Source organism: Aotus nancymaae, unplaced genomic scaffold (assembly GCF_030222135.1).
Source record: "Aotus nancymaae isolate 86718 unplaced genomic scaffold, 86718_ANA_hifiasm-v0.15.2.pri h1tg000079l, whole genome shotgun sequence".
In the NCBI taxonomy this organism is placed as follows: domain Eukaryota; kingdom Metazoa; phylum Chordata; class Mammalia; order Primates; family Aotidae; genus Aotus; species Aotus nancymaae.
In genome coordinates, this window is record NW_026988494.1 from 9,624,435 (window position 1) to 9,650,466 (window position 26,032).

The window sequence follows — 26,032 nt, forward strand, 5'->3', positions numbered from 1 at the left end:
CTGTTTAAGATTGACCTCTCCCCATGAGGAGCCATCATTATATCCTGTGCTTGGGTGTAACAGAAGAATGCAAAAGGAATGGCCACTACTGAAACACCCCTCCCCAATGGGGAGGGGGTCCAGCCTGTCTCAGAGAATCTGAAGAAATCATACTGACCTCTTATTCCACTGGGATCGTAAAAATGAGCACTATGTATCAAGGCCAGATTGAAGAAGTAAGCTGATAAAGCTTGTATCATGTCAGTGTTATCCTTGGTACTGACTGGATTGCCTGTATCAGATTTCACTGGTGTGAATTTCCCAAAAAGAAAACCAAAGGCATTAGTGAACATGCATTCCCACCGTATCATGATGATTTAACATTACTGTGGAAGCACTGGTCAATGTAATTGGCAAAGGAAAGAAATGAAGTATACAATGTGGAAAGTGGGCAGTCCAACAATTTTCAGATGATTTGTGGAAAACGAAAGGGAATCAACTGACAAACTATCAGAGATAAGGTAATTCAGTAAGTGGTTGATTACAAAGTAAATACAAACAGCTTTCCTACAGGAAATATCAATTAAAAATTAACTAGAAGTGGTAGAAAATCCCATTTGCAATCATAACATACCTATTTTTGGAAATAGATGCTTGGTGCCACAAAGAAAAATCAGCACTGAGACAAAGGATCTTTCAGCAATGCAATTTTACTTCCTAGACTGCTAGCCATCTTGTCACAAGAGTATAATGAACAAAGGAAAACACACAAATTTATTCCTTACACATTTGGGGTCATCCTTACTGCTGTGTCTGGTCACTACTGGCTGGAGCCAGACCTCACAATCTAAACTAAAACCCAATTGACTAACAACTTAAAACTTTTCTTAATAGGTAAAAGCAATGGAGAGCTGAGACATGCCTGTGAGCACGTCCAGCACAGATATTTTAAAGTACAAGGATATTGATTGTACTACGTGCCTGTCTGCAAGCATGGCATGTTTAACAGCTACATAGGATAGGGCTTAACAAAGTTATTAGCACACTTATTCTTTAACAAGGAAGAAAACTTTAAAAAGGAGCTTTTCTACTTCTCACACCAATGACAGACTTTAACAGAAATAGGTAGGGTGTATATGATGGACATGGTAGAGCCCTGCCAAGGGACACATAGAAACATTTGGAAAAAGTGGAACATACAGATGGTCCCCAAGTTACCAGGATATGATTTAATAATTTTTTGACTTTACAGTGGTGCAGAAGTGATATGCATTCAGTAGAAACCATTGAAAAAGGAAAACAAATCTCAGTCTCCCCAAATCACTAAGCCAAATGGAAATCACTAATAAATCTTGGGACCCTAAAAATTACTAGGCCACAAGGAAATTCCTTGTGGACACACAGAACTCAATCCCTTTGCTCACCATGAGACAAATGCTTATCTAATTGCTTCCTTTGCCGTATTGTTTCACTAAGAGACTAAGGCCTAAGTGACTATTCCTATAAATTGTGTATTCAGTGGAAGGCTTATCAGAAACTCAAAATAATGCAACCGTTTTTCTCTTATCTACCTATGACCTGGATGCCCCCATCCCCACTTTTGGTCTCATCTCACCTTTCCAGTTGGAACCAATGTACACCTTACATATATTTGTTGATGTCTCATGTCTCCCTAAAATGTACAGAAGCCAGCTGTACCCGGATCACCTTGGACTACCATCAGGACCTCCTGAGGCTGTGTCATGGATGCATCCTTAACCTTGGCAAAATAAACTTTCTAAACTGACTGAGATCTGTCTCAGATATTTTGAGTTCACACCATACTACCACCACCCATACGGGCATCTTGACTTTCACTTTCAGTACGGTACTCTTTAAATTACATGAGATATTTAACACTTTGTTATAAAATCAGTTCTGTTAGATGATTTTGCCCAGTTGTGGGCTAATATGTCTTCTGAGCACACTTAGGGTGAGCAGAACTAAGCTATGATGTTCAGTAGCTTTTTTGTTTGTTTGTTTGAGACTGAGTCTCACACTTTTGCCCAGGCTGGAGTGCAGTGGTGTGATCTTGGCTCACTGCAGCCTTGTGCCTCTGCCTCCCAAGTAGCTGGGATCACAGGCACACACCACCACACCTAGATAATTCTTGAATTTTTGGTAGAGACAGGTTTTTGCTATGTTGGCTAGGTTGGTCTCAAACTCCTGGCCTCAAGTGATCTGCCTGCCTTGGCCTCCCAAAATGCTGGAATTACAGGTGTAAGCTACCACGCCCAGCCCCTGCTTTCAATTCTTTAGGGTATCTGCTATCCTGTGTTTTTTTTTTTAAGAGATGGGTTCTTGCTCTGTTGCCCAGGTTGTGCAGTGGTGTGATCATAGCTCACTACGGCTGTGAACTCCTGGGCTCAAGCAATCCTTCTGCCTCAGCCTCCTGAGTAGCTGAGACTACAGGTGTTCACCACCATGCCTGGCTATTTCTAACATTTTTTTTGTAGAGATCCAGTCTTGCCTAGGCTGGAGTACAGTGGCATGATCATGGCTCACTGCAGCCTCAAATGCCTGTGGTGGTAGAGGAAACATACAAATACATAGACGGTGATGTAGTTTAACGGAGTACCTACTGGGCACAGATTTGACTCAAAGGGCTGAGTGGTCACATGGCCCCAGGTAGGCAAAGAATGGCTTTTTTTGGAAGATATTTGAGCTGGGACTTGAAGGATTCTGAGAAGACTTATCTCAATTATTTTGCATTAAATTTGCATTCATTGCCTCCTTCCCCATTACTTGGAAGGTGCTCTAAGTACCGTGAAGTCACACACTCTCTTCCTTGAAACTGTACCATCAGCAAGAGGGCTGATGTGACAGACGAGGAAGATGAGTAATTGAGGGGGAGAAAACATGAACATTGTGTAACTCAAGATTCAGGTAGTGTAATCTCTTGTACCCTATTCTAAGTATGCCAACTCTTTTCTTCTGGTTATGTGGTTTAATTAATTCAAAAACTAAATGATTTATTCATTAAAATAAGTAATACAAAGTTTTTGATGTTGGGTGTAGTGGCTCATGCCTGTAATCCCAGGACTTTGGGAGGTTGAGGCGGGCGGATCACCTGAGGTCAGTTCAAAACCAGCCTGGCCAACATGGAGAAACTTTGCCTCTACTAAAAATACAAAAAATTAGCTGGGTATGGTGGTGCATGCCTGTAATCCCAGCTAATCAGGAGGCTGAGGCAGGAGAATCGCTTGAATCTGGGAGGTGGAGGTTGCAGTGAGCCAAGATTGCACCACTGCACTACAGCCTGGGTGACAGAGTGAGATCTATCTCAAAAAACAAAAAACAAACAAACAAAAAAAAATATTTGAGCATTTTCATCTGGTTTGGACCTTTCTGTTCTATGAACTCTGGGATAGTCTGCCTGGTAGTATCTGTGGAGGCTACCATTCCATCAATGTAAATTCCCACACAACATAGTTCTCTAATCAGAAGTGTGCTTTCAGAAGTTTTTGGTAGTGGGGGTGACTGATTGCTAGTCCAGGCATGATCTCAAGGGATGCATGAGAGATTTGATGGCCAAAGTATTTCTACAGGGCTTAGTAGCTGTCTGTAGCAGGTTAGAAGAAAGAGGAAAGAGTGTGAATAATTAAAGATGGTCATTTTAAGAATTAGTGTCAGAGGTTGTGAATACTATTTCTAAGTCCAAATGATAGCCAGAAGTTTGAATTCTGCCCTGCCTCACTGTAGCTATGTGGCCTTTGACAAATTCTTCATCCTAAAAACAACGTGGCTGGACCAGGTGATCTCTAAAGACCCATTTCGGTTCTCAGAGTCTATGAAATGCTATTTTGCACTCCTCATCCTTTAGCATGTGGTCAGCTTAGGGTATTGGAATGTGGTTTTTACAAGATCTAGCCTCTTTATTAAAGGACAGGCTGCCAGTGTAACAGCCTGTTTAAACGCTGCTTGGAGACAGAAACAGTGCTCCATGTGCTCTATGTTCAGGGCACTGTCACAGGATTGGGGATCCCATGGTTCCTGACATGAAAAAAAATGAGCCATCTAATCAAAGACAAGTCCAAAACACATAGATAGCCAAACAACTATAATCAGGAACAATAAAAGTGCAATTTATCAGAGTAATGGATTTGGAACGGATTTAAATTAATAAAAAGTATTGGATACATCTTTGCCCTTCTCTCCCTCATAGCTGTGACCATGAGAAATGCTACTAGATGATGATGAAATCAGGCTTAAGTCAACTTGAGTGGTAACCAAGATTCTTGCTCTCCTCCTACGAGAAAACCTGAGATCTCTCCTTGTTTCTTCTTCTTTTTTTTTTTTTGAGACGGAGTTTCACTCTTGTTACCCAGGCTAGAGTGCAATGGCGCGATCTCGGCTCACCTCAACCTCTGCCTCCTGGGTTCAGGCAATTCTCCTGTCCCAGCCTCCTGAGTAGCTGGGATTACAGGCACGCGCCACTATGCCCGACTAATTTTTTGTATTTTTAGTAGAGACGGGGTTTCACCATGTTGACCAGGATGGTCTCGATCTCCTGACCTCGTGATCCACCCGCCTTGGCCTCCCAAAGTGCTCGATTACAGGCTTGAGCCACAGCCACCGCGCCCAGCTCTTCTTTTCCTCTAAGCCTTCTGCTCAAATTTTAGAAAATGTCTAACTGGCCAAGTCTTTCCCTGATCAAAGATGTGGTTACTTTGATCACATTTTGGATCGTTTCCTTCCTGAAGTCCTAGATATTGAATTATTGAATGGGAGACCCTCCCCTCATTCAATAATGGGCCCAATAATGGAGGCCCATTATTGAATGGGAGGCCTTCCCTGAACTCATCCCCAACCCCCACCCCCAACATTTGCCTTGGGTCTGTGTGTGTGAGCCTTCTACAGTCTAACCGTAATACAGTAATAGTTTTAGGATTTTCTTTCTGGGGATTTGGATGACTTCTGGGGAACTTTTGCTGTACTATGTGCATCAACGTCAACACTGGTAAAGAAGTAGTTGTACATACCTTGCTGTGAAATAGTGTGTTCTCATTACTGCTTCAGTAAGGAGCAACCCCAGAAGAACTGGAAAGAGCTGTGGGCCAGTACGGTAGTTCACTGATAAAAATGTTAGGGCTGATGGTAGACATTTGGTTCCACTCTGCAGCACTCTGGGCTTCAGTTAGGTGGAAAACTCTTTAAGGAGTCTGAGCCAGTCATAGATATGCTTTCTTCTAATCTTCCTTTCTAGCCAATCATATGCTTTTTCTTAGGAGGCAGAATGGAAAGCTAGTTTCAGATTAAAAAAAAAAAAAAGACAATGTACCATGCAAGTTAACTCATTTAATTCTCATAGCAACTCTATGTAATAGTAGTAGCAGTAGTACTCATTTTTAAAGATGAGGAAACTGAGGCCCAAGGAGAGTAAGGAACTTCTCAAGGTCACATGACCAGTAAATGGTAAAACCAAACTATGAACTCAGGCCTTCCGATGGCAGAGCTGGAGGATTTAATCCTACAGTTTTTCAGCAAGCTAGTCATGAAATTGACCCAGTAGTCCCATACACAGTTGTTTTTTGATAAACATAGAAATGGACTCTTTTGGTCTTAAAGCTCACAACTTATCTTTGTTTTATCTTAGTTCCTTCCTCAGGAAAGGATCCCTCAGGCCTCTCAAAAAGCATCAAAAAACTGAAACTCACCAGATCAGCACATCCAGACAGTGAGATGCCCAACTCCTCAATCGTCATGATTGCTTCCTTGCCCCTCCTTAGTTCCTGTTTTCTCACACATTTCTTCCCTGCTATATCAACTCCTAGTTTTAGTTAGGGAGATGAATTTGAGACTGAACTCCCATCTCCTTGGCTGCAGCACCCGATTAAAGCCTTCTTCCTCGGCAATACTCATCATCTCAGTCATTGGCTTTCTGTGCAGTGAGCAGCGGGGCCTAGACAAAACCCCAGGTGTTTTGGTAACAGTCAAACTAACAGACTAGACACCTAAAATTTTCATTGTTCTACTTCCATCTTCTCCTCAGACTCCAAAAACATTCGAATTGCAACATCTTGTACATCTGTTAAGTAGTCCTAGATTAAATAACTATATGGCAGCCAGTATTCCTACTTGACAGATGAAAAGTAGAGACATGGCCTTCATAGAATTGCCTTGAAGTTGTGAAGCAATTCTGTACTGTAGGGCAAGCACTGGTTTCCTGACTTCGGCCTCTACATACTCCCAATGACTCACAACCATGGTCACCTTATACTTTATGTTTGTGTTACACACCACTGATTTGTAGGCAGAGTTATGAAAGTACAGGTGAATAGACTTATTTTACAAATGGGTCCCTGGCCATGAAGAGTATGCCGAGAATCATATTGACAAAATTAACATCTTACTTCTATATTGTCTAATGCAAAGTTGTTTTCTTAGCACTGTATGTGGGTGGGAGTTGGTATAAATGAAGATGTACACACCATCCCCTTTCCACTTGTTTTTTATATATCCAAGTGTTCAGAGCTGATGCCAACCAGTACCTGTTAGGTTCCAACTTAATAGGAATAGATGATCCAACTTTCATTATTTCCAGTATAGTGGCAGGTGCTCTTTCAGTTTGGAGGCCTACTGTACAGTCTTATAAGATCATGAGGAAAAGTGAACCTAGCCAAATGACAAAGGTTGATAGGTGCTATAAACAGGACATGCTGCCTCTAATCTAAGAAATTGGGTCACAGCATCCAAACACTCAATGTAGACAACATAATCCAAAGACAGTTCTTCAAAACTGGCTACCCAAGAAGCACCCATCCTTTGACTAATAGGATCTAGTTTTCTAGCAAGTAATTTCCTTTAGAAGATAAACCAATCTAGCAAGCAATTTACAGCTGCCCCTCCCCACTTTCCCCAATCTCCTACCCACAGTGGTTCATGCTATAAAAGTAGGCTCTTGGAATACGTCCGTATCATAAACCAACCCAGGCTGTTGACATTCTAAGTTGCTGTTTTATATTCCACTTGCTTTCTGTGCACAAGTCAGATAATTTCTATTTCTATAACCCTTTCTCTAACCCCTTAGTCCCAAATGTGTCCCCTCTATAATTTCCCTTTCTATAACCAAAAGGGAATACCTGAGTCTAATGGCATTTAGAATCTGATTGTCTCATGAGACACTGACATAAAATCATGTAGTAGAGTCAAGTCTGTATTTTTGCTCCCGGTTAAACGCTGCAACTCCATGTATTATTGGTGACTGATGCATAGCAACTGGTACTTAGTCTCATAGTGGAAGGTATTCTGGGATATAAAATAACGAATTTAACCACTTCCAGTTTCACTTCCTCATCTCTAAAACAGAATTAAAAGGCCAGTTTTGCCAAGTTTTTGGGGTTATTAATCAAAATGTACATATGCAAAGTACTTGGTTCATGTATGGGCTCAATGGTAGCTATTGTTATTTGCAGGGTTACTAGAGCACTTCCATTTATGTCGCTTTGTCGCTCTGACAATCCCTCTGGCAAAAGAAGTTACTGTACAGATAAAATTCTACCCTCAAATTTGCTACGTAATAGATCCCTGGGCATGGAGAAAGAAGAGGGGAAGGAATGGAAGAATTTTCCTAGTCCTCTGTGCCAGGCACCATGCTAGGTATTTAATATTTACTGTTGCACAAAGTGGGTGTTCTTCCCCCTCTCTCTCCTCAAGAGGTGGAGAGGGTGAGCGTCTGAGCAATCATGTTGTATAAGGCCTCTGGGCTGCCTCTGGACCTGGTATGAGGTCTGACTCTAGTGTCAGCCTGTTTGTTTAAGAGATATTTCTAAAAGGAACCCATGTTGCTCCTGCTATTGCTGTACTTTAGTAACTCCCATGTGGGCTGAGAGGTGAGGATAAGTCACTTCAAACCCAGGTCTCATTGGAAGATGGAGAGGGAGGCTTGGTAATACAAATACCAAGCCTCCCTCTCCATCTTCAGTTGTGTTAAGGTCAGCTGTGTTAAGGTTGATCAGGCAGAAATGAACAAGCAGGGCAAAACGAAAACACATAAGCGCTAACTGCTATCCACACACAGTGTACTTTAAAAATGGTTTTATTGAGTATTAATCAATTACAAGTACAGTGAGCTAGACGGTAAGCCAAAGCACAGTTACACGTTAAATATAATCACAAAGATGTCTTAAATAGAAACCCACCATGCAGGCAGGTTAAGTCCCTTGACGCCCTCCTTTGGAAAGAAGTAGAGGGTGAGGGAAAAAGGAACTCGATTTCAGGCGAAAAGATGAAGAAGACTAGAGGAGTTTAACATGCGGTAAGTGATTTTCCATGACCAAATCTGTAGGATTGCCAGATTTAGAAAAACAAAATAGTGAAAAAAACCCAGCATGCTCAGTTAAATTTGAATTTCAGACAAATAATGAATGCTTTAACTGTAAATATATGCCAAATATTACACGAAACATTCTTAAGCTAAAAAGTTGTTTCTCTGAAATTCAAACTTAACTGGGCATCTTGGACTTTATCTGACAACCCTATAAATAGACAAATGCAAAAAAGAAAGGAGAGGCGTTTGGAACAACCCCTGCCACTGGTGGGTCACACAGAGACTAAAAATAAAAACAACGCCAATAATGAACCAAAGAGTCACTATACTAGTTACTTACACAGACTAACATCACAATGAGAAAATACAGTTACTACTCTGAACGCTGTTGCCAGGCAACACTCTACATTTCCTCAAAGCTGGTTTTGTAAATGTTTTGAGAAACCTTGATAAAAGTACCTTTTTAGTTTGTAGGTATCAAAGACAAATATTACTACTACAAAGATAAGATGAGCTTGAAACGATGGGAGCAGAAGCAGATGTTATATGCACATGAAGAGTTTCAACGTTTTATGTCATGAAGACAATGGTTACATAGTCAAGGTCATCTTCTAGGTCTAGGCTATTGGCCTCAAAGATCTGTGTTCTTTCCTAACTTTCACTGTGGGTTGTCTAGCCTTTCATCCTGAACTTTGGGAGGGGTGCACGGGTATGTGAGGGACACCCCACTACCAGGGTTTGACTGCATTTCTCTGCAAAAACTCTGAATCAACAAAGGGCTTTCAGTGCTGCCTGCAGAAATGGGTAGATAGACCGATAAAAGAAATCACAAAAGAATTTGAATTTTGGAACATGAGAGAAATCTCTTTGGAAGGATGGGTGGTAGGGCAGGTGCGAAGACGTTAAGTGTAAAGCAAAAAAGAACGTGAAAGAAGGAAAAGTCGAAATGCAATCTACAGTGTGAATGTTATTTCAGAGGAGGCAGAACTCTCTGGCAATGTATAAAACTGGTCATACTACGACTACATTTGGTCGTACAAAGTATATAAAATCTTTAGTTTCCTATAGGTTTTCACTTTAGTATAACCGTAGTTTACATTTTAAAACAATTAAAAAACACAGCTTGCATATCACTCCAATTCTACAACGTATCACAGTTGTTGCTGTCTCCCCACATACCCAATTTAATAGGCTTTGAAGTCTTTCCAGCACTTCTCCAAACCAGAAATCTGGTAGCTGAGTAATTTCCGATATGGAGAAATTGAAATGGATTAATTTTAATCAGCTCCACTGCATGTAAGGGAATATTACTTATGAAATATACCCTCATAAAATAAGATTAACAGATATGAAACACATGGAGACACGGCTGACTCACTGACACACCTTTCAAATGCTAAGCAGTGGGACTACAATGTTTTACTTATTAAAATATAAAAGGTTAAAAACTTTCTGTCACAGTTAAGGCTTTCTCAAGGAGAAAAATTTGTCTATTAATAGCAGAATGCACAAGTTGCTGAAGAAGCCTCATGTTTTAGAGTAGTATTTTTTGAATGCATTTCCTTTTCATATACTACATGCATACAACAGCTCAAACATCACTTTCACAACTATTCTTTTCACTTCTCTGTCACTGATCTGACAGTAGACAAATTTAACTTTACTCTTCAAATACATTTTGGATATGAAACCTTATCTTAATGTCAGTTTGGAATATCTGCCAATTAGTAAGGTCTATAGCTTTATGTGAGATAATTAGTCCAACAGAAAACACAGTTAAGAAGGCTGTTTATCACAGATATCACACAAATGGGACACGGACACAATGGGGGAAAGGTGCTTGAAAATACACACCACTTCTATTTGCAAGGCCATTTACAGGAATCCAGATAGTGCACATGTTTAAAAGGGAGGAAGAGCAATGCCCAATAACCCTTCGTGCAACTGGGAGATACAGTGAAACAGAGAAAAACCTAGACAACTTATTGCATTCTGATGCCGTTTTCCAGCATAAATCAAAATTTTATTTTTTTGTAAAATGGCAACAATAATAGAATGTTAATCTACATTACTTTATTTGCTTCAGGCATTTCTCTGTATATTTCAATGCACTTTGCTATTTTGAGAGCAAAGGGAAATCAGTCTAGCCACTAACATCAAGCTCAAAGGAGTACAAGGATGCTATTTCATGAAAACATCCTAATGTTTATTCTACTTAGGTTGCTTGAAAAGCTAGAAATTCCAAACTCCAAGAAGGAAAAGGAAAACAAGAATCCTGGTTGCACTGCTATTATTTTGCATAGAATCAAAATTCTGGGTTCCATGGTGTCATTTGTTAACAAAGCGGCAGAGTGTTCTGAGCAAAGCGCATGAGGCCTAATATCCATTCCTGGTTGTGATACAAAAACTAAGAGGTATCTGGTCTCCTTTTTTAAGACCCAAGATGAGGAGAAAATGAATGGGGTCCAAGGTCATTGTTGGAGCTCACTTTAATTCCAGACTCGTAATCTAGGGAAAAGGGAAAGAGGTCAAATACAGGAGAAAGTATCAGGACCAGGGCACTTAATTTATGCCTGAGTCAAGTATCCAGTTGGCCAGTACCAGGTAAACTGGAACCATCAGGTCTAGAAAGCCCTTTAGTTTTGGAACTCCAGTAAAGCTGGTGGAGATGTTCAGATTCTTTCTTCCATGTGGTTAGGGAAACAGAGGGGCCATTTCAGGGTAGGCCATATTGGATGTTCCCAACTTGTTAGTATTTCTATATAGTACATATACAAAAAATAAAACAGACTTCAGTCTAATTTAATGCCATGTTTTTATATTGGAAAGGTTCTTCATATGGCTACAGATGAAAAATCCCAAATGTAATCGACTTTTGCTAACTTTTGAGTGCACTCATAATGACCTTTGGTTTTCAAGGTCTAAAAAAATGTATTTGGCTCCTGTGATATATCCATTAACCGACTCTCTTAAGCAGATGAATAATGCATGCACATTCTTTCAAGAACTACTTGAATCACTGTAAGACAAGAAGCATTGCAAATGTCTTCCTTATACAGTACCTTCACTTGGCACACAAAACATCAGACATACAACATTGGCAGTTTAAATATTGAACCACAGTTTAACTTCTCAAGTGTAAGGCCCAAGATTAAAACTGGCACATCAATTAATCTATTTAGTATGATGGAAACAACATATAACCACAGTTGGGTAGTGGTTTATCTTTTTAATGAAGCTATAAAGCTTTCCAAATCTATACCATATTAACTTTTACTTAACTAAAAAAATCACAGCTGTGTTTACCATTTTAAACTATGTCTGGGGGAAGGTAAGTAATACACACTTCACCGCTACTGAAAACTACACAGATGGCAATTTCTTCAACCCTTTGTCACAGCAAAAAGAGAAGGAAAAAGGGGGGAAAAAAAGCCCTCTTATTGAATATCAACTCTCAAAGCTTCATATGGAATTCTGGTGCTATTAAACAAGTAGCCATGACACAAACACCCAGCTTGGGTCACTAAAACTTCAAAAGAAGCAACAACTGAGGCCAATTCTTGATTTAATTTTGAGGACCCATGCAAGATTCAGCTACAAAATTCAAACTAGTCTGGATGCCTAGTTCCAGCATTGAATTGAAGCCAACATGAAAGCAAAATGTATATTTTAAGAGCCTATTTCTAGAATTTTTGCATGTAACCATTTTATTTTGCTTCAGGAGATTAAGGAGGTCACAGCTTAATCGCCTTGCATTTAAAAACCCATTGTTTTCAGGGCTTTCAATTGCAATGGCAAGTTTGTGTCACACTGTCTTTCCTATTCCTCCTCGTGTTTCTATTTCTTTTGTTTCAAAGCAGAGCAGATGCACAGTATATCAAGTAAAGAAGTTAGTGCACTCAATTCATATTCAGTTAAGGTGAAAAGGGCAAGTGTAAGAACTATAAGGGATAATTTTTTTATAAATGTCAATGGCACTTGGTCAATGTTGATGAAAATAGACAGTAATTTCACAAAGAAAATTGTATGGTATTTCTTTCTTACCTTCATTTAAAAAAAAAACGAAAAGGGCTTTGGTTTCAGTTTTTGTTCTCCTTGTCTACATACACTAAGAAGTTTGAAGAAATCATCCAAAAATTTAACGCAAGGATCTTTATGAACTATTTGAAGCATGCCACTCAAAATAAACCCCAAATCTGGAGTAAACAAAAAAGTCCTTGCATTTGTGTGTATCTATCCACTATTAGGGTCTGAATCTTAGCTTTCTCAACTAAAGAAACAATAACGTGGTCTTTTTGTGACTCTAATGAAGTACAGTAATTTCACTGACTTCTGAAATAAGGCAACTAATTTGGAGTGGGGTAACAATCCCAACAGTACAGATTAAGGGAAGGGAAGCATTTATTTTTGGAGGCGTCCCCTGGATCCAGTGGGGCTGCAATGATATAGAACCACATGCTCCTCACTCTCCTTAATGCAACTCCTCCCTCACAGCCTCCCCCGTTTTTTCACCTTGGAACTCAAGCCTGTCCCTGGCTGTGTTCAGCCTAATCTCCAGCACTGTCCCAAAGGCTTCTGTGGCAGGCTTGTATTGGAGAGAGCAAGTGGCCTTCGCCAGCTTTGACTTCTCTGAATTTAGGAGTTCCTAAGTCAGGTTGGTGTTTGTGCCCTTCCCTTGTAAGATGGCCGATTCATAAAAGGATGGTAAAACTTGATGTTGTTTGCTTTTCATCTCAATTTACGTTAATGAGAAGTGCAGCTACAGAGCAAAATAAAAAAAAAACTAAAAAGTGGAGACTGAATCTTGCTCAGCCAGAAGCTTAGATTGCATTGCTAATGATTTTGTCAGCATGACTTTGTGCAAAATATCCTCAAGAAGGCTCTGGCTCATGTTCAAAGTAACCAAAAAAACACAAAAACCAACCAAACAAACAAACAATAGCCAATGATGCATGTCTGGCAAATAAAAAACGAGCCTGTTGCTGTCATATGTGTATATTTGTTTTATATACACGTGTCATGCATAACAAAACAAATGTAGTGTGTGAATTGTGAATATTTGAAAAAGTATTGGTTATCTTCCATTTCCAAGTCTAGATCAAAGCAATCTTGTTTTAGAAATGGATAATTGCAATGAAAATGAGCCTGAGATATGTTAAAAGGCCGCCCCTGTAAACATTTCCTCAAAGGGAACAGTAGCAGTGAGTATGTATCAGTTACTCATACTATATTCATTACTATAGCAATGCTTTATAAAAGACAAACAGCTTATTTCTAGGCTGTCAGGGATTTATAGAATATTGATGTTGCTGTTAGAAACAAGCCTCTGTAATCTAGTCCCAGGTTGAAATCTTATCTGGCCTTCACCAGCAGGCATTCACTAGGTCTTCTGCTCTGCGGCTGTTGCAGTTTGGGAAGGGGCTTCTGGCTTCATGATCTGGTAAGTGATGAGATACTCTGGGTACGCCTGGGAAGGACAAGAAGAAAAATAAATCACCCTTCTAGCAGGCACAATATTAAAGCCTTACTGAATGTGGAAGACTTAAAGGCTATTAATCGTGGCCAATATTCTACATAGACCCAGTCTCTTAGTAGGTGTCTGAACCATTTGGAGGTCCACCTACTTAACTGTATATAAACATGTATAAACCCTACAATCTAGAAAACTGAATGTTATTTCTACTTTGAATACTGTAAATTAGTTAAACTCCATTCATCCCTTATTAGAGAGCCACGTGTCATAAGTAGGTAAACCAAGGCCCGAGGCAGCACTAATATCTTTCTTTTTCACCTCACAGAGCATTAGTGCTCTCACACAGCATGTGTTTAATAAAAGTCTGCTAAATGAAAGAATAATTTTGCTGAATCAAGTCCAAATTAATCATAGAAGATGATGTAACCCACTGAGCTACAAGGAGTAAGGGTGAGATTACAGAGTCACCAATAACCCGGAAGCAACAGTTTGGGAATAATTTTTTAAAACTGACTAATCAAAGCCATCATTTACAGGAAAGATAAGGGCTCCAATTTAGACTGGCCTGCTTCATATTCTCATTGTCTCTTCTTTCTTGCAGTCAGCAAAACATAAGGCTGTGTCTGGAATGGCAAGAGTACGAGTACTTCTTGGTGGGAGCAGGAAAAAGAAGGCTGACCAGAGGAAGCTGCTGAAAACCTCAACCAGAAATCACAATGAGGGCAGCAATTGGAAGGAAAGGCAGGACACCCCTTAGTGTGTGACTACATAGGAATTCTTCAATCCTAAGTATAACATGAGACGAGACTAGAATCAGTATTTCAGAGTGGTCTGTGACTTAAAAAAAGACTCTTGGGTGAGCAAAGTGTTTTGGGGACCAAAAATAGTTTGTTCAATGCTGACCAACTGCCTGTATATAGACATGGGATAAGATAATAAAAGTAATGAAGGATAAGAAAAAACTGAACTTTAATATTTAAAATGCAGAAATAAACGTGATAGATTTACTGAATAATTTGTAGCTATACAACTTGATCTTGAAAGACAGAAACATACAGCTGTGCCTCAGCTCTCCTCATCTTTAAATGTTAGGCTATAATATTAGGATTTTTGTGAGATAATATTTAATATGTTAATGACATTAATGTTAATAATATTTAATAATATTAATGTTAATATTTAATAATATTACAATTTTTGTGAGAACTAAATGCAAAAGTCTTAGAATAGGTCTGGCATAGTAAGAATCTAAGATGTGTGAGTTATTATTATTAGTAGTATTATTATTGATTAGAGAGTACTGCCTCCTAAAAGGTCTCAGCAAGGACTTTAAAAAGAACAAAATACCATAAATACGTTAAGTTTTGCCCATATATATATATAAGGAACCATTCATAGTATTATTTTCTGTAATTCCAGTCTGCTCTGATTTTAGTCAAAAACAGCAACAGTTTCTATCTTTAGTATACTCAGTGGAAATAAACCAAGATTGAAAATCTCTCCTGACTTTCCAATCTGAAGTCTCAGTAACCAGTTTCTACTTTTATTTTTGTGAGAATATTATAGTTTCTCACAAAAGAAACTATCTGTAGTTTTACTTTAAGATGTACACTTAAGTTTTGAAATGGTTTACTAAAACAATCTAGGTCAAATACCTACTGCTAATTCTAGAGTTGGGATAAAAAACCTAGCAAAGCTCAAATACTGGTAAAAAATAAAAATACTAATTAATTAACCAGATGGTTTAATAGTCAAGAAAACTATTTATCACCAGCATACAGGTATTGAGCATCTACCACATAAAAACACTCCGGTGCGAGATGTGGACCCTGCTGCGAAGGAGCTTACCATCCAGCCAGACAAAAACATTAGAAATGTAAAAAGAATACAGTGGAAGCCCACTCCTACTTCCTTTTGTCTCAGTGAAGTTCAATATCTATAATACTTTCTATGACACATTATTTTACTTGAGGAAAAGTTGTTTAAGCAAAGGAGTCAATAATGCTGGTGTTTGCATTTAGGTAGCTCATGATTTAGGGTGATCCCTGACATATGTACATTTTAGTCAGGCAGATGCTAAGATTCTAATGGCATAAATTACTTAAAGGTCCTTATCTGAGTGCTCCTGGCTCTTACTGATCAGGCTACTGAATAGTTTCTATGTACCCTTTAAGATATTGATTATTCACATCAAAGTCCAGAGGGATTTAAGGCAAGGGAATTATCAAACTGCAGAACTAGATGGGCCTAAGATGGATCAAAAAACATTTTCTGTCAAGTTACTTTAAATTCATGCTGGTTATAAAAGCATAGAATGTATTTTTTTTAAATACACAACCACTTTTGGTAACTCACTTTATGAAATTTCTTCTTAATCCAAATTCCTAACACTAAAATTTAAATACAAATGCTCTCAGTTTATGTTTCAAAGATGTGAAGATGGGATTGTCATGCTCTCTTAATTTTGTATATTTGAAAACCATTCTAGAAATCTTTCTATAGTCTTTTCTTCTCCAAGTTAAGTAATTCCGTATTATTCACATCAGTTCAGCAAAATAGGTGAAATCTCTGTAGCAACCAATGACCAGAGAACACCTCTCCTTCATATCTAATGTAAAGTTTAAAGTACAACATATACAAATGCCACTGACATTTTAATTCCAATCATATGTTATAATCAGAGCCATTTTTATTTTCAAGTACAGTTCAGTTAACTTTCAACATATCTTTTCTATCTTCAAGAAAGAAACAATCCCACCAATAATGAATAACACTCCTCAAATCAATCCTCAGTCAAAAAACACATAATAAAACATTTGTCTGTTTTTGAAAGTATTAAACATTAAGAGTGAAAGATGATTTGAAGTGTGACTAAGGAGAATGAAAATAAAAGTTAGTAAAAGAAAGCTTCACTATAAAATCAGGAAAAACTGCTCATGGGAAACTACTCAATTAGTAGACCCTACAGTTAACACTATCCATGTGGACAAGTATACCTGAATATGGAAAAGTAATTATCCTCCCCTGAAATAAAGTAAATACTGAGTGCTTTTCATTTTTCAAGGCACTTTTTTCTTTCAAATAAGTTTTGCAATAATCACTCTCTAAAATTATTTCATCAGAGACTCTGACTAAATTATCAAGTCAAATTTTACCTGGGAAATGGTTAAATAATCAGTAAATTTCAGAAAAGTAAACTTATACTTATCTTCTAAGTACTACTTACTATTTCTTTGTGCCTGATTATGAAAGAAATATTTACTACTACAGATAACTTACATATATTAAAAAAAATATGGTAAAGAGAACTGAAATCACTCATTATATATACCCAGTGATAATCATTCTTATGTTGTGGGTGAATCTATGTTTGGTATATGTTATGTAAATGTTAAAAAAATACCAGACACATGAATATATTAAAATTTATTTAACAATTCTACTTTTGCTGAATATTTAGGTTGTTTAAATTTTTTATTATGATAATCAAGATAGTGATGACTATCCACATATTCATGTATACAGTGTGTGTGTGTGACTATCACTAATTGTTCCAAACAAATTTCTAGAAGTATAATTACTAAATCAAAGTAAAAGCATCTTCTCTAGATGTCTAAGGTTTATGACTTAAACAGAAAAGAATGGCAAATTTATTCTCTATTTAAACTTTTTATTTGGAAACAGCTGCCAACTTACAAGTAAGCTGCAAAAATTAAAATGGTACCAAAAGCAGCTACATAACTTTACCCAGATCTACCTATTGGTAAGGTTTTATTTATCTCATTTGCTTTATCATTTGTACCTTCCCTATCTCTGTATACTAGATATGTCCAAGCCCACACATACATACCCCTGCACAAACACACACATTCACACTCACAAGCACACACGCATGCATTTTCCCTGAAACGTTTATAAGTTATATATATCATCACGGTCCTTTATCTGTAAATATGCCAGTATATATTTTCTAAGAATAGATATACTGCCTTACATAAGTACAGAATCAACCTTATAATTTGACAGTGATAAATACTTTTATTTATATAATGTCCATATTCCAATTTTGTCAGTTGATCTAATAATGTACATTCTCTTCCAATACTGGATGCAGTTTGGGGGCAGGAAGTTAACTCAGTTTTCATGTCTCTTGGGCCTCATTTAATCTGGAAAGTTAGCATAGTCTTTCCCTGTCTTTTAAAATATTGACACTTTCAAAGAATACAATCTTTCCACAGTAAAAAAAAAAAAAATTCCTCATTTTTATTAGACTTACCTTATGTATTTTTGGCTGGAATGCTGCAGAGATGTCATGCCTTTAGAGTATCCATCTAGAGACACACTATATGCCTATCTGTCCCTCACTAGTGATGTTGATTTTGATTATCTGGTCAAGGCATTGTTCCATTTCTCCAATATATAATTACCACTCCCTACCAAGCCCCCTTTGAAAGTAACTTTGTAGTTAGAAGACCATGCAAATATTCTTCTCCTTATTGAAACTATCCCCCATATTTAGCATCCATTGATAATTCTTGCCTGATCTAATCTTTTCCATGATAGTTACATGATGAGGATTTTTCTTTCTTTTTTTTTTCCTTCTCTCCACTACATGTGCAGTGGGAATGATGGTTTTTTCAACTCCAGAACTCCCTCACATTTACCCATTTGCCTTTGGCATTCTACTGTAATCAAGAGCTCCCCACTTTTCCTTTATTTTCTTATCTATTTATTATCAATGTAGAATAAGGAATTTCTATATTTTCCAGTGGCTTAAAATTCATGACTGTACTTATTTTAGCGTTCAGATTATCCCACATTTGACTGGGGTAGCCCCTTTCAGCTGGCTTCTGTGTCCTTGTGGCATGTCCCCATGATTTGTTCATCAGTACTTCGTTACTTTGTGGTATAACAAGATGTTTGAAGCTCACCTTGTACCTATTTTGCCCAGCCCTAGAATTAGCTGTTTCTTCAAGATATCCTGGTTCCCTTTAGCGGGGAGTGAGAGACCAAGACCTGGGCTCTTTTCTATTGGCTTTCTTTGCTTTTGGCAGACGGAGCTAAGAAATATATGTACATACATACTCATATACATACAAATGCTTACATTTCTACTTACCCATAACTTTATATGGGTACACACACAGACACACAGACACAAACACACACACACACACACTGGAACCATGAGATCACATTAATTCTTCCAATTTCAGTCCATCCCTAGAGTCTTTCTTACCTTCCCCATTCCATATTTGTATGTCCCTTCTTCTACGATGAAAACTTGGGCTCCTCAAATCAATACATCAACACGTCCACTCATGTGCTCAATCCTATAATACACCTAAGAGTTTCACTGTTTTGCCCACACCATCACCAACAACAGACTCACTAAAAGGAGCTCAGGATTCCTTTGTCAGTCTTCCCCCTACTGCATTCCCTACCCTGCCCACAACTGAAGGCATAGAGTAAAATACCATTTTCATAGGTTATGTGTATTTAGTTATTTCCTTATTTTTTCTCTCCTCTTTCAGTGTACTTATGGTATTCATTTGAAATTCAGTTAAGTTCAGACAAATCGTTATTGTTCTTGGACAAATTCATAGAAATTTAGCAGTACTGTGATAGTTAAGGATTGGGTTGAAAACCATAGAAAATTTTCTGTATGTATACCTTTGTCTGTATATATATTTCCATACACGCATGCACACACAAACACACACACACACTCACACACATACACTCCCTCTCTCTCTCTCCAATTTTACTGTGGAGTATCAAGCAGTTGGCAGAATTACATGTACTGTAGCTTTACGACTCAGAAAGCTAGAGTTCTACGTATATATCATGATCTGAATTAGAGAGACTCAACTCATGTGAGCAGCCTGTGGCATGTATATCCATGAAGATCCACTAGATAATGGATCTTGCCCTGCCATGTTGAGCATGAAGTGGCACAAGGCATTAGTTCAGAGCAGTAGGCCTCAAAACAGCATGAGAGCCCAAGCCTGTATTTCTCAAATGCCCTCTTGTTCACATTGTGTTATGTGGCTGACAACTAACTAATGGCTTTTATGTAAAAAGTTGATGTCAAAGAATTATTTTGGTATCTTTATTTTGTATCTGAAGTAACTAATACTAGCACACTGTGTGGTGGATTTCATTGAAAGGTTTTCTCAAGTCTTATACGGTCTCTGTGTTCTGTATTGACATGTTTGGTAACTTGGTTATGCTTGATTGATGAGTAACATACCTGTTCTCCTCTGTAGATGACATATTCAGCATATGCCAGCCCGTTGACACTCGGTCTACCAATGACTGAGTGATGTCCTGGAGGCGCATGAGCCATTTTCATGGTGCTAAACTGCAGAAAGGATTTCCCAAGGGTCACTCTACAGAAGAGCATCTGTCTAAGGAAAAAGAAAAAAAGCAATGCTTTGAAGGAAGCTTTAAATCTTACAATGATATAACTGCTAGGTCTATTAATTTCTAAAAAGTTTAACGTGAGGCAAGCTAATTTAAATGTCATTTTCAGATTTGTGAGTAGGAATGGGATGGAATTTGATATAAGGATTTACTATAAACAGTTACCAGGCTCAACAGTTATACTTTAAGTTTAAAGTAGTTTTGGTATGGCTTAGTAATCAGCCATAGAAAATGCCTGCAGTAAATTTTGCCTGGTACAAAAAGAGAGAAATAACCAGAGAAAAATTGAGTTCTTGCATGGATGGGTAAGTGAAAAGTGAAAAAATAGGCTGATGGAAACAATGACTGAAGTTAAGATTGGGTTTATTCATTATGCGGAAAAAGTAGAAACTGGGATGAGATAAATAGTAATAATAAAAGTGGATCATGAACAAAAGTACTTAGCTTAAATGTATGGCTGAAAATCATATTAACCTGGGTGAAACATGAATTAGAGCAGATGTTAAGTATTATAGTAAGAAAGGTTGACTGGGAAGAAAGTCTATTATATATACTAGGGGTTGGCAAACTATAGCCCCTGGATCAAATCCAGCCTGCCACCTGCTTTTGTAAATACATTTTTATTGGAACACAGCCATGCATTTATTTACATATTGTCTATGGTTATTTTGCACTACAAGGACAGAACTGAGTTACTGTGACAGGGACTGTATGATCTGCAAGACCTAAAATAATTATTATATATCCCTTATAGAAAACGTCTGCCAATCCCTAATATAAGCAACAAACATTTTAACTAATTAGTACAATTGGTCACACTGTTCAATGTAAACAATTATAATTCAATCAAATTGTTTTTAGTAAGGGAGTATAATCTTTGTGTTATAACTAACCAGGGATTTTATTTTGAGTCAACTAAAATTTGTGCTGGATCCAGGATAACTAGGTCTTATCTGGACTGGCTTTTTGAGTTGGATGCTATTGATGATCCTCTGGGATGCTGGTTTGGTCTACTATATTTTCTTGCAGGTCCCAGAGGAAAGGGCTTTGTTCTCCATTAGAAAGAGGCTTTTTGAGCCCTATCTGTACATTTGCGGCAGTGGTATGTTGTCATTAGATTCTGTGTGCTCCTAGTCTATTATGTCACACAAAGCTGAATCTGACAGGCCCTGGTCTTCTGCTTCCTGCACCAGGGTTCCCCTGTTGCTGCTGAGGCAGGAGATGACGTGGGACCTGCTCAGCTAGCCATGAGCTGCAGCTGTAGATGGGCAAGTGGAGTACTGGCTCAGGTCTGCTCACTGGCTTGCCTGGTACACTGTGGTGCATTACAGGCAAGCAACAGATACTGTAGCCTAAATGGTAGGGGTACCAACTAGCCCTATGGGGCAAATTTTGGCAAATGCAAGATAGGAGCCAGCAGACAAATTCATCTCTCTCTCTCACTGACATACTACTGTTCTGAGATGCTGCAGTTCATACAGCCTCTTTGGAGATGTCTCATGGACTAAGCAATCGACTCAACTCACTGTGAGACTCTGGCCAGAGCTCATTAATGCACCACACTGTGGTTGCTCTGCTGTCTTTTCCACCTCAATTCTTTTTGGGCTTTCATTCCTGCTTCCCTGGGGCTGCTCTAGCCAATCAAATACTGGTCACCTACTTTTGCTTTATGCTGTTTTCTAGGAAATCCTGGCTAAGACTTAAACTTGTGTGTCTAATTTTAATGTGTGACTGTTAATCTTCATTGAGATTCACTTTTCTTGCTTATTTAGGCTCATTTTTGTCTCCAGAGGAATTAGGTTTGAAGCATCAAAAAAAAAAAAAAAACTTTTACATGCTATATATTCTTGAAAATTTCTCTGTATTCTTAATCACAGAGGTCTTAACAGAAGAAAGTTTCCTTCTGGACATATGACATCCAACTCATCAGAATGGCTGATGGCAATAATTTTGTTCAAAACACAACTGAGAGATAAATTTTAAGGTCAATAATCACAATGAATTTCAAGGTTATGGGGGCTTTTTTTTTTTTCCCTCAGAGATCCTTGTTCTGAAATTATTTGGGTCTTTTTAAGGTCTTAAACACATTACAAAATATGTTATTAACCTGGGTTTGTAAAAAGAATGCATTTGGTCACTTTACAGAAAAATGTAATAAATTCTAATCTTTGTATAGTATAATTATTTTGTATTTTTTCATTGCCAAGGAAAGGGACAGTATTTTATTTTATTTTTTCTTTTGCCACTGACATCAGAGAGAGTATACCATTGTTCTCTCCGATTTTTGAGTTTTAAAATCCTATTAACAAGGCCAATATTCATTGTTTGCTATTAATCCAAAGCTGATATTTTAAGTTGTCAAGGCTAATTATATATCCTGCCTTAAAACAACATCACCAGCAACATCAGAAGTAAATTAAAGAGTCTGCCTTAGAAGTATGTGTGTCTTTGTTCAAATGTGACTAGAGCTAGAGGTTCTTTGTTCTTTAGAAATCATCCTTAGCCTTGCCCTATTCTGATTACACAAAGCAAAAAAAGTGAATTCCAGGAGACAGCCAAGTTGCTGGGAGTTTTATTATATAACCCATGACTGGAAGACATCTACCTGGTTTTTAACTCTGGTACCTGCTCTGCTGTTATTGCTCCTGTTAGGGCAGAGGCTGATCAGCTGCTCCCACCCCATCCCAGAGCCAACAGGATTTACTGGGATGCAAGACTGAGGATAACCTGTGACTTCTGCAGAGCCTGATAAACCAATAAGGGGCTGGGCGTGGTGGCTCACACCTGTAATCCAGCACTTTGGGAGGCTGAGGCACGCAGATCACAAGGTCAAGAGTTCGAGACCAGCCCGGCCAACATGGCAAAACCCTGTCTTTACTAAAAATACAAAAATTAGCCGGGCGTGGTGGTAATCCCAGCTACTTGGAAGGCTGAGGCAGGAGAATCGCTTGAACCTGGGAGGCGGAGGTTACAGTGAGCTGAGATTGTGCCATTGCATCGTAGCCTGGGGGACAGAGTGAGACTCTGTCTCTTGGTTCACGACCTGGGGATGGCAAACGTTACACTGAAGACAAGATGCTTACCTGTGACATATATAGCATGACCTGTCCTTATGTGTAGGGCAGCCTGTTCCTCCTCCAATTCCATAAACATATTGGTTGCTTTTTGAGGAGTTTTCAGCAAAATAAATCCCAGCTCCAAACATTCCTCCTATATATGCATGTCGCTCATCAAACCCTTTATGAATAATGGCATTAATGAAAGGAGAACCTAGAAATACAAAGATAGAAATATTTGTTCTGAACACTTGTCTAGAAGCTCAATCGCCTGCACACTATTTGCACAGGGCAAGTTAATATTAAGAAATGAATAATGTATAAATGAAAAGTATTTTATAAGAAGACCTATTATATATAATGTACTAGTATTAATTACAACAAAAAAAATTCATTAGGTGCACAATTTGCAATTTAAGTTCTAAAAATAATTTTAGATCGATTATTTTCATTGTATAAGCACTGGAAAGTCTGTACTAACGTGTAATATATTAGAAAGCTGATACCAAGAACTAATTATTGGAACAAAATAATCAAAACAAGCCATTTTTAACACATTCCTATTATAGTAAATTTAACATAGGTTTTTCACTTTACTGTCTCCTGCAAAAGCCCAGGGAGACGTCCACCATCACTGCCATGCTACTCACCATGAAACAGCATGCGCTCATTGTGATGGTTGTGATTCTCCTCAGACACTTCCTTCTGTCTGTGGCAGAATCGTTCCCTCAACTTCTTGTTGACAACTTTCTGAATCTTTAAGGATGAAGAACAAAACATTATGATTTAAAATGACAAGTATGTTTTTCTTTTAGGAAGGTTCAATTTTTATTTTGCTTAAGACATAATTTAAAAGTGATAAAGCTACCACGTCAGTGTAATTCAGTTAGTACTCTAGCTGTTAGTGACATAATTTGAAGTCATGGTTTTCGTTATTCTATACCAGGCCTGGCTATTACCTCTAAATCACCTCAGGATTAAAAAAAAAAAAAATAGAAAGGTAAGAAGGTTAAGTTTAGGCTTCTCCTCAGACTTAATAAATTTCAGAAGATGGGAACCTATAAATCTGTATTTTAGAAAAAAAAAGGTCCCTGGGTTATTTTAATGTGTATCAGTATAACTTTCATAGGTCTGTTAACTCGAAGGATTAAACCAGTTCTCCACAGATTTTATTCGTCTTCATGATTCCCTTTTGTAAAAAGCACAAGTCATCTGTTCCATATTACAAATTAGGATATTGAGATTAAGAGATATATATATTCTGGGGTAATTACTTGTTCAATTAGATTGACGATCCAAGACTTTGATGCAACCTTCAAATGATAATAAACATAACTGTCAGCTCTGGCCTGTATTTGTAGATGAGCAGGGAGACCAATGTCTATGTAAGTATCACTAGTACAGGCTGATCTAGCCTCCTGTTTGTAGTTTTGGTGTTTTCAGAATGTCTTTATTTTTAGTTAAGTATTGTCTTGGGGAATTAGAGATGTTATAGTGAGAAGATGATGTCTGACTTCAGGGCAATAGGTGATTATTTATCTTTGACAGTTTGAAACTATGACTTAAAAAACTTTTATCATTGTCTAGATTTGATTTTCAGGCAAGCCTGAAACTTTAAAAACTTACTCGAATGACATTGTATCTGTTGAAGATGCCTCCAGCATTACCACCATCTCTGTGTTCTCGAATTGTACTTTGCATCTATAGAACAAAATAATTAATTTTATAAAAACATGCCAGTGTATAATTCTAAAAACATTCCTTTCATTGTTTTCCATATTTCAATTTTATTATTTCATTGATGAGTTTAAAATTCCGTATTAATAAATAAATAGGCATTCACTATAAACTGATGAACAAGTTTAAGTGGGTATTTCTGGTAAGAAAATAATCTCAAACATAAATATTAAATTTATGCACTTTTTATTTACTTTTAAATAAAAGTTCTGAAGGAGTTTTCTGTAAACACAATGGGGAAACATATAAAAATCACATTAAATCATCTACAATTACTATCTTATCTTATTGAGAAGAATTAACACTGATTAAGTAAAAAAAAAACTCCTTACATTCAATTACTACTTAGTGGAAAAATACTAAAAATAAACAACTTTAAAAAGACCAATAAATATTTGTTCTGTAGGTGAAATATTCCACATAATCTCAGTAGTCTTCAGCTTGGGATCTCTAAGTATATCTACAAAGGCCAGGTGAAGCTGACGATAATGTACTGCTAAAGGGAGTAACTTTCTTCTGACCACTGCCTAAATTAAAAGTAATTATGGAAAAGAAAAATGTTTTAAAGACCTAAGTTTCTTAGATAATTAACTCAATAGAGTGCACTCTTTTCCTTATTGCTTTGCTTGTGAAGAGTCATTACATTTTTGACATTATTATCAAAATTTACTAGCAGCTAGGAGAATAATTAGGTAGTAAGACACTGGAACCCATGATGCCTTCTGATAAGCTGGCTAAGTATGAGCTGAAATACAGCCCTAGGGTCATGGTGCTGAGTTCTCTAATGCGAGTTCTAGCCAGGGAATGAAAATAAAATGAGCACTAATTAAAAAAAAAACAAAAAAAACAAGAATTAGGCATACCTTTTTCTGCTTAGGTATTTGCGTAACAGAATTAGTTAGCTTACTTATAACAATGGCATTAGGCCCTTTGTTTATTATGGTAAGAAGTGAGGCATAAGCCATCAGTGGAGAAGGAGTCTCACTGCCATCTGACCACCAGGAGGGTCACACAGACAGCCTTCATAGGGGCTCAGAATAACTGTGACTAGAG

At 37.7% G+C, this 26,032-nt stretch overlaps 1 protein-coding gene across 1 annotated transcript in view; it reads right to left on the bottom strand.

Annotated features, from left to right (window-relative positions):
- Positions 1-671: 671 nt before the first annotated feature.
- Positions 672-26,032, bottom strand: part of TNKS (tankyrase) — a 208,814-nt gene continuing 183,453 nt past the window's right edge. Inside the window, exons 23-27 of the mRNA XM_012468767.3 lie at positions 24,869-24,943; positions 23,893-23,998; positions 23,270-23,456; positions 20,014-20,170; positions 672-13,754 (exon numbers count right to left, since the gene is read on the bottom strand). Coding sequence (XP_012324190.1) covers positions 13,668-13,754; positions 20,014-20,170; positions 23,270-23,456; positions 23,893-23,998; positions 24,869-24,943 — 612 coding nt within the window. The 3' untranslated portion in view covers positions 672-13,667. The remainder of the gene's footprint in view (positions 13,755-20,013; positions 20,171-23,269; positions 23,457-23,892; positions 23,999-24,868; positions 24,944-26,032) is intronic.